This window comes from Pelophylax lessonae, assembly GCF_965119305.1.
Source record: "Pelophylax lessonae genome assembly, chromosome: 11".
NCBI classification, from domain to species: domain Eukaryota; kingdom Metazoa; phylum Chordata; class Amphibia; order Anura; family Ranidae; genus Pelophylax; species Pelophylax lessonae.
The window spans coordinates 96352974-96366648 of record NC_138778.1 but is presented as its reverse complement, the minus strand read 5'-3'; the positions used below and the strand labels follow the sequence as shown (position 1 = coordinate 96366648).

General features: G+C 48.6%; 1 protein-coding gene across 4 annotated transcripts in view; it reads left to right on the top strand.

Annotated features, from left to right (window-relative positions):
* Positions 1-13675, top strand: part of TRMT1L (tRNA methyltransferase 1L) — a 313438-nt gene that overhangs the window by 268159 nt on the left and 31604 nt on the right. For 3 of the 4 annotated variants that reach the window (XM_082272087.1, XM_082272089.1, XM_082272090.1), the window contains one exon: positions 1432-1485. The exons of the other annotated variant lie outside the window; for it this stretch is intronic. In XM_082272087.1, coding sequence (XP_082128213.1) covers positions 1432-1485 — 54 coding nt within the window. The remainder of the gene's footprint in view (positions 1-1431; positions 1486-13675) is intronic. 4 annotated transcript variants of the gene reach the window in all.

Here is a 13675-nt window from a genome sequence, read left to right as displayed (position 1 = left end):
GGTAAGATTTTACAAAAATTCCGTTTTTTGTCTTACCGTAAAATCCTTTTCTCTGAGGTTCCATGACAGACACAGCACCCGCCCCTCTTTTGGGGTTGTGTTATTTGTTCTTCTGACACTGATTGTTATAAACTGGAAGTCCTACAGCAGGAGGTGATGGTATACCCTCTGGGACTGCCCCAGGGGCGTAACCAAAAAGGTTTCCGTCTAGTCCTACTCCTGAAGAGTGACAGTATAATACCCAATGGTCTGAAGACTTGAAGCTGTGTCTGTCAGTGAACCTCAGAGAAAAGGATTTTACAGTAAGTCAAAAATCCAGTTATTTTTGAAAACATTCCTACTTTACAGCATTTCTTTGCAACTTTTGCACAGTGTACAGCACTTACATCTGAGAGCTGCAGAAAAAAAGGGAAATGGTTTGCGTAATTTTTTGTATTTACGGCCAGAAACATAAATGTAAACTATTGTGGCCTATTCTTGTCTGCGCTGTTTGTTTGGTTTTAGGGGTAAAAAACTTTTGTTTAAACTTTTTTTTTTTTTTTACAGAATTATTTTTATTTAGGTAAAGGAGTAGCATTCAATTAGCTTAAACCGTAACTGTACATTGAATATCAATGAAACAAAGTAGCGTAACAGATGGGGTCTGGTTGGCCGTGCATAAACCTTACTGAATTGGATCTAGTCATGTTTCATATGGTAGGGTAAATGAACCTTCGGTATAAAGCAACATGCAAACTAAACCAGAGAATTTGTTCATGGTTTTGAAAAGAAGGTTGAGTTCTGAGTGTTTATAGGCATTGTTATGATATTAGAATTTTATGAGCCACTGATAGTTTTAGCTATAAGAAAGGACCATAAGTTGTGGTTCTCATGATGTGAATGAGGGTAAAGTGAGAGATGGGATGAATCCAACAGTAGAAAGGTTTCGCAATAGATTGGGTAAATGCAGACAAAAAGTAAGATGATCAGTTGTGTGGTTTATACTTTTATCTACCTTTTATCTACCTATGACTAGTTTCTTCAACAACTGGAAGAAAAAAAGTTTTCATGGTGGGTTTTTTTTTTTTACTTTGTGTAATGGAACTGTTACCGATCATGTGAAAGGACACTTACCTGTAAAATCCTTTTCTTGGAGTACATTACAGGACCCCTCCCTGTTCCTTATGATTTTACTCCTTATTGCTTGCTACCAAATGCAGGCTTACTAAATGTGGATGGGTTATGCTAGAGCTGTCCTTACAGATTTGTTTTCCAGTGTCAATTGCCTAAAGATTTCTGCATAACACATGGTCAAAGCCTAAGATCCTGTGTTTTGTGATGTACTTCAAGAAAATAATTTTACAGGTATGACAAAAAAACAGTTTTCCACTGTTGTGTTTTCTATTACTTTATATTGAATGATAAAGCTATGTGACCTATTATCTTTTGCAGAAGAAAGTGGCGTTTTTATTAAAGTTCCAGGTGCAGATGTACTGTCAGACCCTGGTATGTAACCTACACATTTTTTAATGTTACTTTGTTATTGAAAAATACAAGATGTTCCTTGTTCATATATAGTTTTATTTCCAGGATACTTGTTATCGCATTCAGATTTTTTTTTATACTTGGTGATTGTAAAGTTTTGTGTTTTTCCCCCCCTATAAAAATAATAAACATGCATTATCTCCGTTTATCATCCGCAAACGGATGGGATGATAAATGGACATACGGACCGGATGAAACAAGTGTCATAGTTACATAGTTACATAGTTACATAGTAGGCGAGGTTGAATAAAGACAATAGTCCATCCAGTTCAACCTGTGTAGGTGTGTGTGACTGTAATCATCTAACATAGCCCTCAATCTCCTGATCCTTGAGATGTAAGTCTAAGAGTCTTTTGAAAGTCACCATACTACCCGCAGAAACCACCTCTTGTGGTAGACAATTCCACAATCTTGTAGCCCTAACAGTAAAGAACCCCCCACGTTGCCTGAGGTTAAAACGCTTCTCCTCTAATCGCATTGTATGTCCTCGAGTCCTCATGCAATTCCTTCGAATGAACAGCTTTTCTTCTAAGCTGAGATCCCCATTAAGATATTTATAAATTGCTATCATGTCCCCTCTCAGACGTCTTTTCTCCAGGGAAAATAAATTGAGCGATTGCAGCCGCTCTTCATAGGTAAGGTCCTCCAACCCCCTAATCAGTTTAGTTGCCCTTCTCTGGACTTTCTCCAGCTCCAACACATCCCTCCTGAGGACTGGCGACCAGAACTGGACAGAATACTCCAGATGCGGTCGGACCAGAGTTTTATAAAGTGGAAGGATTATAGTCTTATCTCTGGAATACATCCCTTTCTTTATGCATGCTAATATTCTGTTGGCTTTGGAAGCTGCCGCTTGGCATTGCATGCTGTTGCCTAATCTATCATCAACTAAGACTCCCAAATCTTTCTCCATTTTTGATTCCCCCAAGGGTTCCCCTCCTAACGTGTATTGTGTTTTTATGTTTTTGGTCCCCAAGTGCAAAACCTTACACTTCTCCACATTAAACCTCATTTGCCATGTCGTTGCCCACTCCGTAATTTTGTCCAGGTCATTCTGTAGGATATCTGCTTCATGCTGTGCAGTTATTGCCCTGGCCAATTTTGTGTCATCTGCAAAAACTGATAACGAACTACTGATCCCTTCCTCAATGCTGTTTATGAATAAATTGAACAAGGTTGGTCCCAGGACTGAGCCCTGGGGCACCCCGCTTACTACCTCAGACCAGTCTGAGTATGCGCTGTTTATTACTACCCTTTGGACACGGCCTTTTAGCCAATTCCGTATCCAAGAGCAAACCCTGCTGTCGATACCTGCAGACCTTATTTTATAAATTAAGCGCTTGTGGGGAACTGTATCAAACGCCTTAGCGAAATCCAAGTACACCACATCCACTGGTCTCCCCCTATCTAGCTCACAGCTCACTTCCTCGTAGAATGCTAAGAGATTGGTTTGACAAGAACGCCCATTTGTAAACCCGTGCTGGTTACTACTGATGATGTTGTTGTCTTTAGCATACTCTACGATATAGTCCCTTATCATCCCCTCCAAAAGTTTACATATTATTGATGTCAGACTGACAGGCCTATAATTTCCCGGGATATGTCTCTGGCCCTTTTTGAATATCGGAATCACGTTAGCCTTCCTCCAATCCCCTGGTACATCTCCTGTCCTAATACTGTCAGCAAAGATCAGGAACAGTGGTCTAGATATAACCATACTGAGTTCCTTGAGCACTCTCGGATGTACGCCATCCGGGCCTGGTGATTTGTTTGTGTTAAGTTTATCCAGTCTTTCCCTGATTTCCCCCTCTGTTAGCCATAGTGGCAAGTCCTGTGTATTACTACTAACCATACAGTCATGGTCAGTGTACCCTTCCTTTTCCTGCGTAAAAACTGACGAGAAAAAAGAATTCAGCACGGTTGCTTTTTCAGTGTCCTCTGTAACCATCCTCCCATCATCGTTAATTATGTGTGCAATATGCACTGCCCTAGTTTTTTTGCTGTTGATATATTTAAAGAATTTCTTTGGGTTTTTTTTACTATCCTCCGCTATTTGTCTCTCAAAGTTGATTTTAGCCATCTTGATTTCGTGTTTACACTTCTTATTTTCCTCCTTGTATTGCTGGAAGGCCGATACTGTGCCCTCTGATTTATATTTCTTGAAGGCCAATTTTTTTCCCCTAATAAGTTTTTTAACGCTACGGTTTAGCCAGCCAGGTTTGGCTTTGTCTCTTCTAAATTTATTCCCCATAGGAATGCACTGCAAGATGCCTTTGCTTAATATTGTTCTAAAGCATTCCCATTTTTCCTCTGTGGTCAGTGATCCCAGGGTTTGGTCCCAGTTTACCCTTTCCATCAATGAGTACAATTTTGGAAAGTCTGCCCTTCTGAAGTTTAGGGTTCTTATGTTCCCCACTTGCCTTTTTATATTGTTATTTATACTAAATGTGATCATCCTGTGATCGCTAGAGCCCAGGTTGTCCTGGACTCCTACCTCCGAGATTATGTCTGGGTCATTAGTGATCAATAGATCCAGGATAGCATTCTCTCTAGTAGGGGAATCCACCAACTGCGACATGTAGTTATCCTGTAAGGTTTCCGTGAATAGCCGGGCCTTATGCGAGTGTGCAGTCCCCTCTTCCCAGTCAATGTCGGGATAATTGAAGTCCCCCAATATGATGACTGATCCTAGTTTTGCCGCTTTACCTATTAGTGCTAAAAATTCCAGCTCTACCTCCTCCCCTTGGTTAGGTGGCCTATAGCAAACCCCCACAACTACTTTTCCCTTATCTTCTTCCCTATCGAGTTCAACCCACACAGATTCTAAATCCATGCTCATCCCATCCGTAATGTCACTCCTTTCTAGCACCTTTATATTGTTCTTGACATAGAGACATACCCCTCCCCCTCTTTTACCAACCCTGTCCTTCCGGTACACCGAATACCCTTGGATATTGGCCAGCCAGTCATGTGAGGGGTCGAACCAAGTCTCCGCTATTCCCACAAGGTCTATGTCTTCCTCATGTACTAACATTTCCAACTCATCCATCTTATTAGCTAGGCTCCTGGCATTAGCATATACCCCTCTTAGTTTTACGGAAGTTAAACGTGATTGGCGGTTTTGTTTATTTCTGTTTGGTCTGCTGTTCTCCCGCACAGACCCGCCAATTGATGTTGTTGACCTACTGTCGCTGTTGACCCTACAACTGCCTTCAGTCCTCTGCTCCCTCCTGACTGATTCTACTTCTGAGCCCTCCCCCCCGTCTCCTAGTTTAAAAGCCCCTCCAACTCGGTGGCCATCTTTCTCCCCAAAAGAGCTGTACCGTCCCCATTAAGGTGCAGCCCATCCTTACTAAAGAGCCGGTAGCCGACTGAGAAGTCAGCCCAGTTCTCCAGGAACCCAAACCCCTCCTTCCTACACCAATTCCTCAGCCACTTGTTAACTTCCCTAATCTCCTTCTGCCTCTCTTGTGTGGCTCGAGGTACAGGCAGTATTTCAGAGAAAACCACCTTGGAGGTCCTTTTCCTCAATCTATTACCTAAGTCCCTGAAATCGTTCTTAAGGATCCTCCACCTACCTTTAACTTTGTCATTAGTGCCCACATGCACCATGACCGCTGGGTCATCCCCAGCCCCGCCCAACAATCTGTCTGCCAGATCTGCGATGTGCCGAACTCGGGCGCCCGGTAAACAACAAACTGTTCGGTTCACGAGATCTTTTTTACAGATTTCCCTCTCTGTCCTCTTGATAATTGAGTCCCCAACTACCACAACCTGTCTAACCTTTCCTGCGTTACGGCCCCCCTTCTTCCTGGAGCCGTCCCTCCCCTGGCAGCTGGGGGAGGGCGCATGCTCCAGCTCTGCCACCCCTGAGTTGATATCCCCCTCAACCTGCAACTCGGCAAACATGTTAGGGTGTACCAACTCAGGACTGGCCTCCCTGACTCTCCTCCCCCTAACATTCCTAACAGTCACCCAGCTGCGTACCTCTGCTGCTTGCGTCTCCTCTATTCCTCCCTCCTCTATGCTGACCCCTGCCAGCGCCTGCTGGGTAATGTCCAAGCTCCTTTTCAGGTTGTAGATGCCACGCAGTCTTGTCACTGTGTTCTCTAGATCCACGATGTGGGCTTCCAGAGCAACAAGTCGCTCACATCTTGCACAGCAGTATTCGTCCTCGATTGTTTCATCAAGGAACGCATACATGCCGCAAGAAGTGCACTGAGTGGCATCCCCAATCCTGTCGGACATTATTACCCACTACTCTATGGGGATAATATTAACAACCTGCTCTTCCTTACCTACACTACCTCTAACTTCCCTGGTACAAAACCTGGGGTACCCACCAGTCGCTAATACCCTCACCAGTCACTAGATACTCACCAGTCGCAAGGATCCTCACCAGTCGCAAGATACTCACCAGTCGCAAGATACTCACCAGTCGCAAGGATACTCACCAGTCGCAAGGATACTCACCAGTCGCAAGGATACTCACCAGTCGCAAAGATACTCACCAGTCGCAAAGATACTCACCAGTCGCAAGCTACTTCACCAGTCGCAAGGGTACTCACCAGTCGCAAGGATACTCACCAGTCGCAAGGATACTCACCAGTCGCAAGGATACTCACCAGTCGCAAGGATACTCACCAGTCGCAAGGATACTCACCCGTCGCAAGATACTCACCAGTCGCAAAGATACTCACCAGTCGCAAAGATACTCACCAGTCGCAAAGATACTCACCAGTCGCAAAGATACTCACCAGTCGCAAGGACACTCACCAGTCGCAAGGACACTCACCAGTCGCAAAGCTACTCACCAGTCGCAGGGATACTCACCAGTCGCAAGGACACTCACCAGTCGCAAGGACACTCACCAGTCGCAAGGACACTCACCAGTCGCAAGGACACTCACCAGTCGCAAGGACACTCACCAGTCGCAAGTTACTTCACCAGTCGCAAGGATACTCACCAGTGCAAGGATATTCACCAGTCGCAAGGATACTCACCAGTCGCAAGGATACTCACCAGTCGCAAGGATACTCACCAGTCGCAAGGATACTCACCAGTCGCAAGATACTCACCAGTCGCAAGATACTCACCAGTCGCAAAGATACTCACCAGTCGCAAGGATACTCACCTGTCGCAAGGATACTCACCAGTCGCAAGGACACTCACCAGTCGCAAGGACACTCACCAGTCGCAAAGATACTCACCAGTCGCAAGGACACTCACCAGTCGCAAGGACACTCACCAGTCGCAAAGATACTCACCAGTTGCAAGGACACTCACCAGTCGCAAGATACTCACCAGTCGCAAGGATACTCACCAGTCGCAAGGATACTCACCAGTCGCAAGGACACTCACCAGTCGCAAGATACTCACCAGTCGCAAGGATACTCACCAGTCGCAAGGACACTCACCAGTCGCAAAGATACTCACCAGTTGCAAGGACACTCACCAGTCGCAAAGATACTCACCAGTCGCAAAGATACTCACCAGTCGCAAGGATACTTACCAGTCGCAAGGATACTTACCAGTCGCAAGGATACTTACCAGGTACTCAGTTGCAGAGACAGTCACACAGCAGTCAGTCGCAGTACAGACAAACAGCTATTGATTTCTTACAGAGTACAGTCACACAGCTTTCCCCCTGTTTGCAGCTGCTGCTCTACTCACAGCTGCTGACACACACACACACACACTGGGACGGATGTCTCCTCCTCCTCACTGGGCACGGACGGTCCTCCTCCTCCTCTTCTTCCAGGCACTAAGGAAGGCGGGTTCTGACCTCCGCCGCCGCCGCTCTCTGCCTCGGCTCCCGTCCTCCACCTCCGCTCAGTTGCTGGTCCCGTGTCCGTAAAAAAAAAAAAAAGTGCCGGAGCGGATCAAAAAAAGGTCCGCTCCATGTGAAAGGACCCTTATACTTGTATCTGCTCTGTTGCAGTGGATTTGTACAGAGCAGCCCAGATCCTCCTTTTCTCGGGTCCCTCTTCTCTGATCCTGCCCCCTCCCTCCTGTTAAGTGCCCCCACAGCAAGCAGCTTTCTTTAGGGCACCCGAGCCGAGTCACAGCTCCCTGTGTCCATTCAGACATGGCGCCCTCTCTCCCCTGATTGGCTAACTGACTTTAATTGACAGCAATGGGAGCCAATGGCGCCACTGCAGTGTCTCGGCCGATCAGGAGGGAGAATCTAAGACGGCTGAGACACTCATGGACATCGCTGGACAGAGAGGGACCTCAATTAAGTGTTTGGGGGCTGAGGGGGGCTGCTGCACACAGAAGGCCTTTCTATGCATATCATTCTATGCATTATGATACAAAACCTGACTTTACAACCCCTTTAAAGGATAACTAAACCCAAGAACAAAAATGTGTTACATTACAGCTAACCAGTCCTAAGATGCAAGCACAAAAAAAAAAAAACTGTTGATCTTGCCAGAAATACTAAACAAAGCCAAAACAATCTTATTTTTGTTCTGTAATCCCATCACCCCCTTTTTCCACGTAATAGAGATGAGCGAAGACAAGAATGTTTGATTGAATAAGTAGCTAAATTAAAAACAATACGTGAAATGAATCCAAAAAAACAAAGTACAAAAAGATAATCGCATATCTACATCATATCATATATCTACATCAAATCTGGCAGTGGTGGGCTTTCATTGAACACCTAGTGAATTGCACACTCACCAGAAATATACTACAAACACAGCTTGATCAGTAAAGTAATTAACACTATAGCCATCTCTGTCTGCTCCATTGGGGAGCTTCATCACTAGCGCCCACATTGGCATTCTATTGTGTGGAGAGATGAGGATAGAGTCGAGGCATCCATTAGAAGGCTGGAGCTATGCAGAGGGACCATTTCTCCCTTGATTGATCTGTATTTCTGGTAAGCATGCAATTTACTCGGTGTTCAGTCAAACACGCTGGCAAATTGGATGGTGGAAGACACTTCACATTTCTCTATCCTTAACACTTGGTTTTGGACTTTAATAGAAGTACTTTTCTCACCATGAACTTGTTTTATACACGTGTCTTGTGACACATTTGGTAATATTGGTATAGTATTTGGTGTATAGATGCACTCATATATTTAACTTTTTTCTTTTGGATCTATTTGCTTATTCATTCATTCACCCACCCACATTTATTTTGATGGCACTGCAATTATTTATACATACCTCATACTTCAGGATTTATACCAGTCCTTGTTAGCAGCCAAAGAGGCAAAGTAATTTGTGCCTTAATTGATAAGGCTGTGTTTGCCGCTCTCATTGTAGCATCTTTCTGGTGAGTATGCAGTTCACTGGCCCACAAACTGACAGATTTGATGCAAATTGGATGGTGGAAGGCAATTTACGTTTCTCTACCCAGAACACTTTGTTTCTCTTACGTCCTCCGACAGTCGCCGCCTCCTCTAAGTCATCACTGTTGGGTATTGTCTTCCCATCCGCAGGAATAGCTAGGCATATAGACTTAGTCCAAAGACAAAAGGCATTAGCATATACACACCCATGGGGGCTGTCCCATCTGGTCAATACCCCCCCTGCATCACCACTCCCAACTCAGTTTTAATCTGCCTAGCGTCAGGAATAGTAAGGCTTCCCTTGTGCTGGGGCTTCAGTCTCAGCCTTCCTAATCTTTTATTTGATTTTCTTTGAAAATGTCAGTTTTTTTTACTAGCTGTTTATTTTGTCAGCTTCTAGTGTTAGTCTTCTCTTCGGATGAAGATGGATCATGCGGTGCTGGGATTCGGACTGGCCGCCCTGGTTCTCCAGAGCAAAAGGGTCAGATGGACCCCCAGCTCGCCATCGAGTGTTCAGCTATGGTTCGCCCTGGCATTACGAACGACCCATCCCTGTTCGCTACAGGGATGCAGCCGTGAAGTGGCTACCTCACAGGACTCGTCTGCGGTGCTGCAGCGTCATGTCCCTGGCTCACGGCACTCCCTGTCAGATGAGGACAGAGGTTTTCCGTGCATAGAGGCTCCCCACGCCATCTGGTACAGGTAAGTACTTTTCTGTGTGGGGCCTCTGTCTGGGGTGGCAGTCTGTGTTGCTGTGTGTTCCCCGTGTCTGTGCCTGTGTGACTCCCTGTGCGATCCCTGAGGGGATCGCTTGTGCAGATCTGTATGTTGCCTGGGGGTCCCTGTCCCTGTGTCACCTAGGTGCATTGTTGGGGGTGCAGACGTTTATGATTGTGCGGCGACCGCAGCGGTGCATTTTCGCGCGGTCCGCCATCTTTGCTATGGGCACACATGGGTAGCTCCTCTGGGGCGGTCCTGCATGTCATTTTGGCACCATCCGCCGCCATTTTGTGGGCGGTGGAACGATCGGTCCGGCCGCATGTCGGCGGTCATTTTGGCGTAGCCTCCAATGCATCCCTATGGGGCAGCCATTTTCCCAGGGTCTGGCATATAGTCCAGCCCTCTCCAGCAGCACTTCCTTTCCATCAGCAGCAAGGACACTGGTAGCAACGCTCTGCGGGCTCTGCAGGTTATCACTATCAATTTCCCTCTGTATATCGCTTCTGGCTCAGTTTCTTTCCTCCTTTGGGGGTCTTTCATCACTGTAGCAGTAGCAGTGGGCTGCGCACACCGCAGCGTTCTTAAAGGGGACAGTACACCGTTTTTGCACTGTAGTTTCTTCTGATAACTTGAGCCATGGATTCTCAGGAAAGCAAGTTTCCTCCAGCTTTAGTGGGGGGCCCCAGTTCTCCTGTGGCTCTGCTGCAACTGGATCTGGCTGCTGTAGTAGCAACTTTGGTGGCAAATATGGAAATGCTGATGTCTGAACGGGCTGCGAGAAAGAGGCCCAGGTTGTCTCTCTCTTCTGATTCAGATGGGGATATGGCTGCTGCGAGCGTGCCCTTTTCAGGGTCCTGCTTATCCTTAGACCCCCCGGGGTCTGAGGGGGAGGCTGAAATGGAGGGTGTTGATACATCCTCCCCAGGGTCACCTGAAGAACGGGCGACCATGGATGAGTTAATTGTTTCTGTTAAAGAAACCTTGCATTTATAGGATGAGCCCTGTCCTCCGGGCGTTGTGTCCTCATTTGGGACGCACAGGACCCGCATGTCTGCGCAGGTTTTTCCCTGCTCAGCGGATTTCCATTACACTGTTAATGAAATGTGGCGCGTTGAAACTGTCCATTCCTGGTACCTAGTTGGTTCAAATTGCCTTATCCTTTTGCGCAGGCTACAGAATCACGATGGTGTGTGCCTCCACAGGTGGATCACACTGTGGCCGTGTTGAACATGGCTACCTTGGTTCCTACTGAGGATACCCTGGTTTTCCGGGATCCCACGGACCGGCGGTTGGAGTCTCTTGCTCGCCATTCCTATACGGTGGCGGGTTCGTTGCTCAAACCCGTTTTCGCGTCCGTTCTGGTGGCTCAGGCGGTGGCTGATTGGACTAAGATGCTTAGGAGCAATCTCGTGTCTGATGACGTGCCGCCTGCCCGGCTGGAAATGGTGGATCAGATCCACCAAGGAGTCATGTACTTGTGTGATGCAGCCTTAAATGAGGCTCTCTTGGTGGCTCGCCTCTCTAGTGTTGCGGTACTTAACCGGCGACTGATATGGCTGAAGAGCTGGTCAGCCGACCAGTCCTCGAGGAAAACTGTTGCTGATTTCCCCTATGCTGGCTCTCGCCTTTTTGGCGAGGCGTTGGACATCTTGGTAAAAGGCGTCACGGGGGGCAAGAGCACTATGCTGCCCCAGAACCCGAAGAACAAGTCTTTCCGAGGCAAGAGGGGTTCTGCGCCTAGATCCACTCAGGGGTCCTTTCGTGCCTTTCGGAACCAATCCAAGGGCAAGCCCTTCAAGGCTCAGGGCAACCAGAAGAAGCCCTGGGCGGGTAAGCAGAAGGCCGGCAATGCCGGCTCAGCGGGACACTCCGCCTCTGCCTGAAGGGGCGCCCTCACCCGTTTCAGGGGTGGGGGGACGTTTGCGCGGTTTCCTCCAACCTTGGCTGCTCCGGATATCGGACAGGTGGGTTCAGGAAATCATTTGATCAGGTTACAAGATCGAATTCCTCTCCCGGCCGGCGGACAGATTCTTTCCCTCCAATCTCCATCTGCTTCCGGGGCGTCTGCAGGACTTGCATCAAGCGGTGCAGGACCTGCTTGCTCAGGGAGTGATTGTCCCGGTGCCTCATCGGGACAGGTTTCGGGGGTTTTATTCGAATCTGTTCACTGTGCCCAGGAAGGAGGGCAAAGTGCGTCCTATTCTGGACCTGAAAGCGCTGAACCGCTTCGTGCGTGTTCGGAAGTTTCGAATTGAGTCTCTCCATTCGGTAGTGGCCTCTTTGAGTCCAGGAGAATTCCTGGCTTCGATAGATCTGAAGGATGCAGACCTGCACATCCCCATTTTCGAGGGTCATCAGCGGTACCTTTGGTTTGCTATCGCAGAGGACCACTACCAGTTTGTGGCGTTACCATTCGGTCTCGCTTCAGCACCAAGGGTGTTTACCAAGGTGTTGGCGCCGTTTCTGGGCCTGCTGCGGGCCCAGGGCATTGCGGTCCTGGGGTACCTGGACGATCTGCTTCTGAGATCACGTGCCAGCCAGGACCTTGTGCGCGATCTGTCCATCACGGTACAGACGCTCCAGGAGTTCGGATGGACCATCAACGTTCAAAAATCGGCGGCGTCTCCATCGCTTCGCCTTCCCTATCTGGGAATGGTTCTGGACTCTGCTCAGGCAAAGGTGTTCTTGCCGGAGGACAAGCTCCGGACTTTGCGGGACGAGATCAGGTCCCTCAGGGACAATCCGTCCTCATCACTCAGGACCTGTATGCGGGGCCTGTTGTTGATGGTGTCGGCCTTCGAGGCGATTCCCTTTGCCCAGTTCCACACGCGGGCTCTCCAGACGGAGATCCTGGCCAGGTGGGACAGACTACCTCAGTCCTTGGATCTGGATGTCTCCTTGAGTCGCCAGACCAGATTGGCTCTTCTGTGGTGGATCCAGTCCCCGTCGGTGGCGGAAGGCAAATCCTTCTGTCCGTTGGTGTGGACGGTGGTTACCACGGATGCCAGCCTGTCGGGCTGGGGTGGAGTCCTGGGCAACCTGTCTGCCCAGGGCACTTGGTCGGAGGAGGAGTCCTCCCTCCCGATAAATGTGCTGGAATTACGAGTGATCAAACTCTGTCTCTTCCAGTGGTTGGACCGTCTCCGGGGGCCTGCCTGTTCGCGTACAGACGGACAATGCTAACTCGGTGGCTTACATCAACCACCAGGGGGGCACCAGGAGTGCTCGAGCGGCCCGGGAGGTGACCGACATTCTGTCTTGGACCGAGACTCATGTCCCGGCGATCTCAGCAGTTCACATTCCGGGTGTGGAAAATTGGCAGGCCGACTATCTGAGACGCCAGACCCTGGACCAGGGGGAATGGTCCCTACACCCGGAGGTCTTTCAGATGCTGTGTGCGAGGTGGGGATCCCCAGACGTGGATCTGTTCGCATCCCGGCTAAATCAAAAGGTGGAAAGGTTCGTGGCAAGAACGCGCGATCCGTTAGCGGACACCTCGGATGCGTTGGTGGCCCCTTGGCATCAGTATCGTCTGATGTACGCCTTTCCTCTGATTCAGTTACTATCCCGGTTCCTTCGCAGATTGGTCTCGAAACTGCACATGGTGACTCTGGTGGCGCCGGACTGGCCTCGCCTGTCCTGGTACGCCGATGCTGTTCACCTGGCAGTGGCGCCTCCGTGGCGTCTGCCGCTGCGGGAAGATCTCCTGTCTCAAGGCCCGTTCTTCCATCCTGCTTTACAGTCGCTGGCTTTAACGGCCTGGCTGTTGAGACTCATGTCTTGAAGGACAAGGGTCTCTCCCCTGAGGTTATCCCTACCCTGGTCAAGGCTAGGAAATCCTCCTCTGGTAAGATCTATTACCGTACCTGGAAAGCCTATTTCGCCTGGTGTGAGTCCAGGGGGTTCTCCCCCTCGTTCTCACTCGGTGTAGAGAATCTTGGCTTTCCTCCAGTCTGGAGTGGATCAGCGCCTGGCGCTGGCCACGATAAAGGGCCAGGTGTCTGCACTGGCTGTCCTTTTCCAACGCCCTGTGGTGTCTCATTCCTTGGTGCGCACCTTCATTCAAGGTGTGCGACATTTGGCTCCTCCCAGGAAGGAGCCTTTACCCCCATGGGACTTGAACTT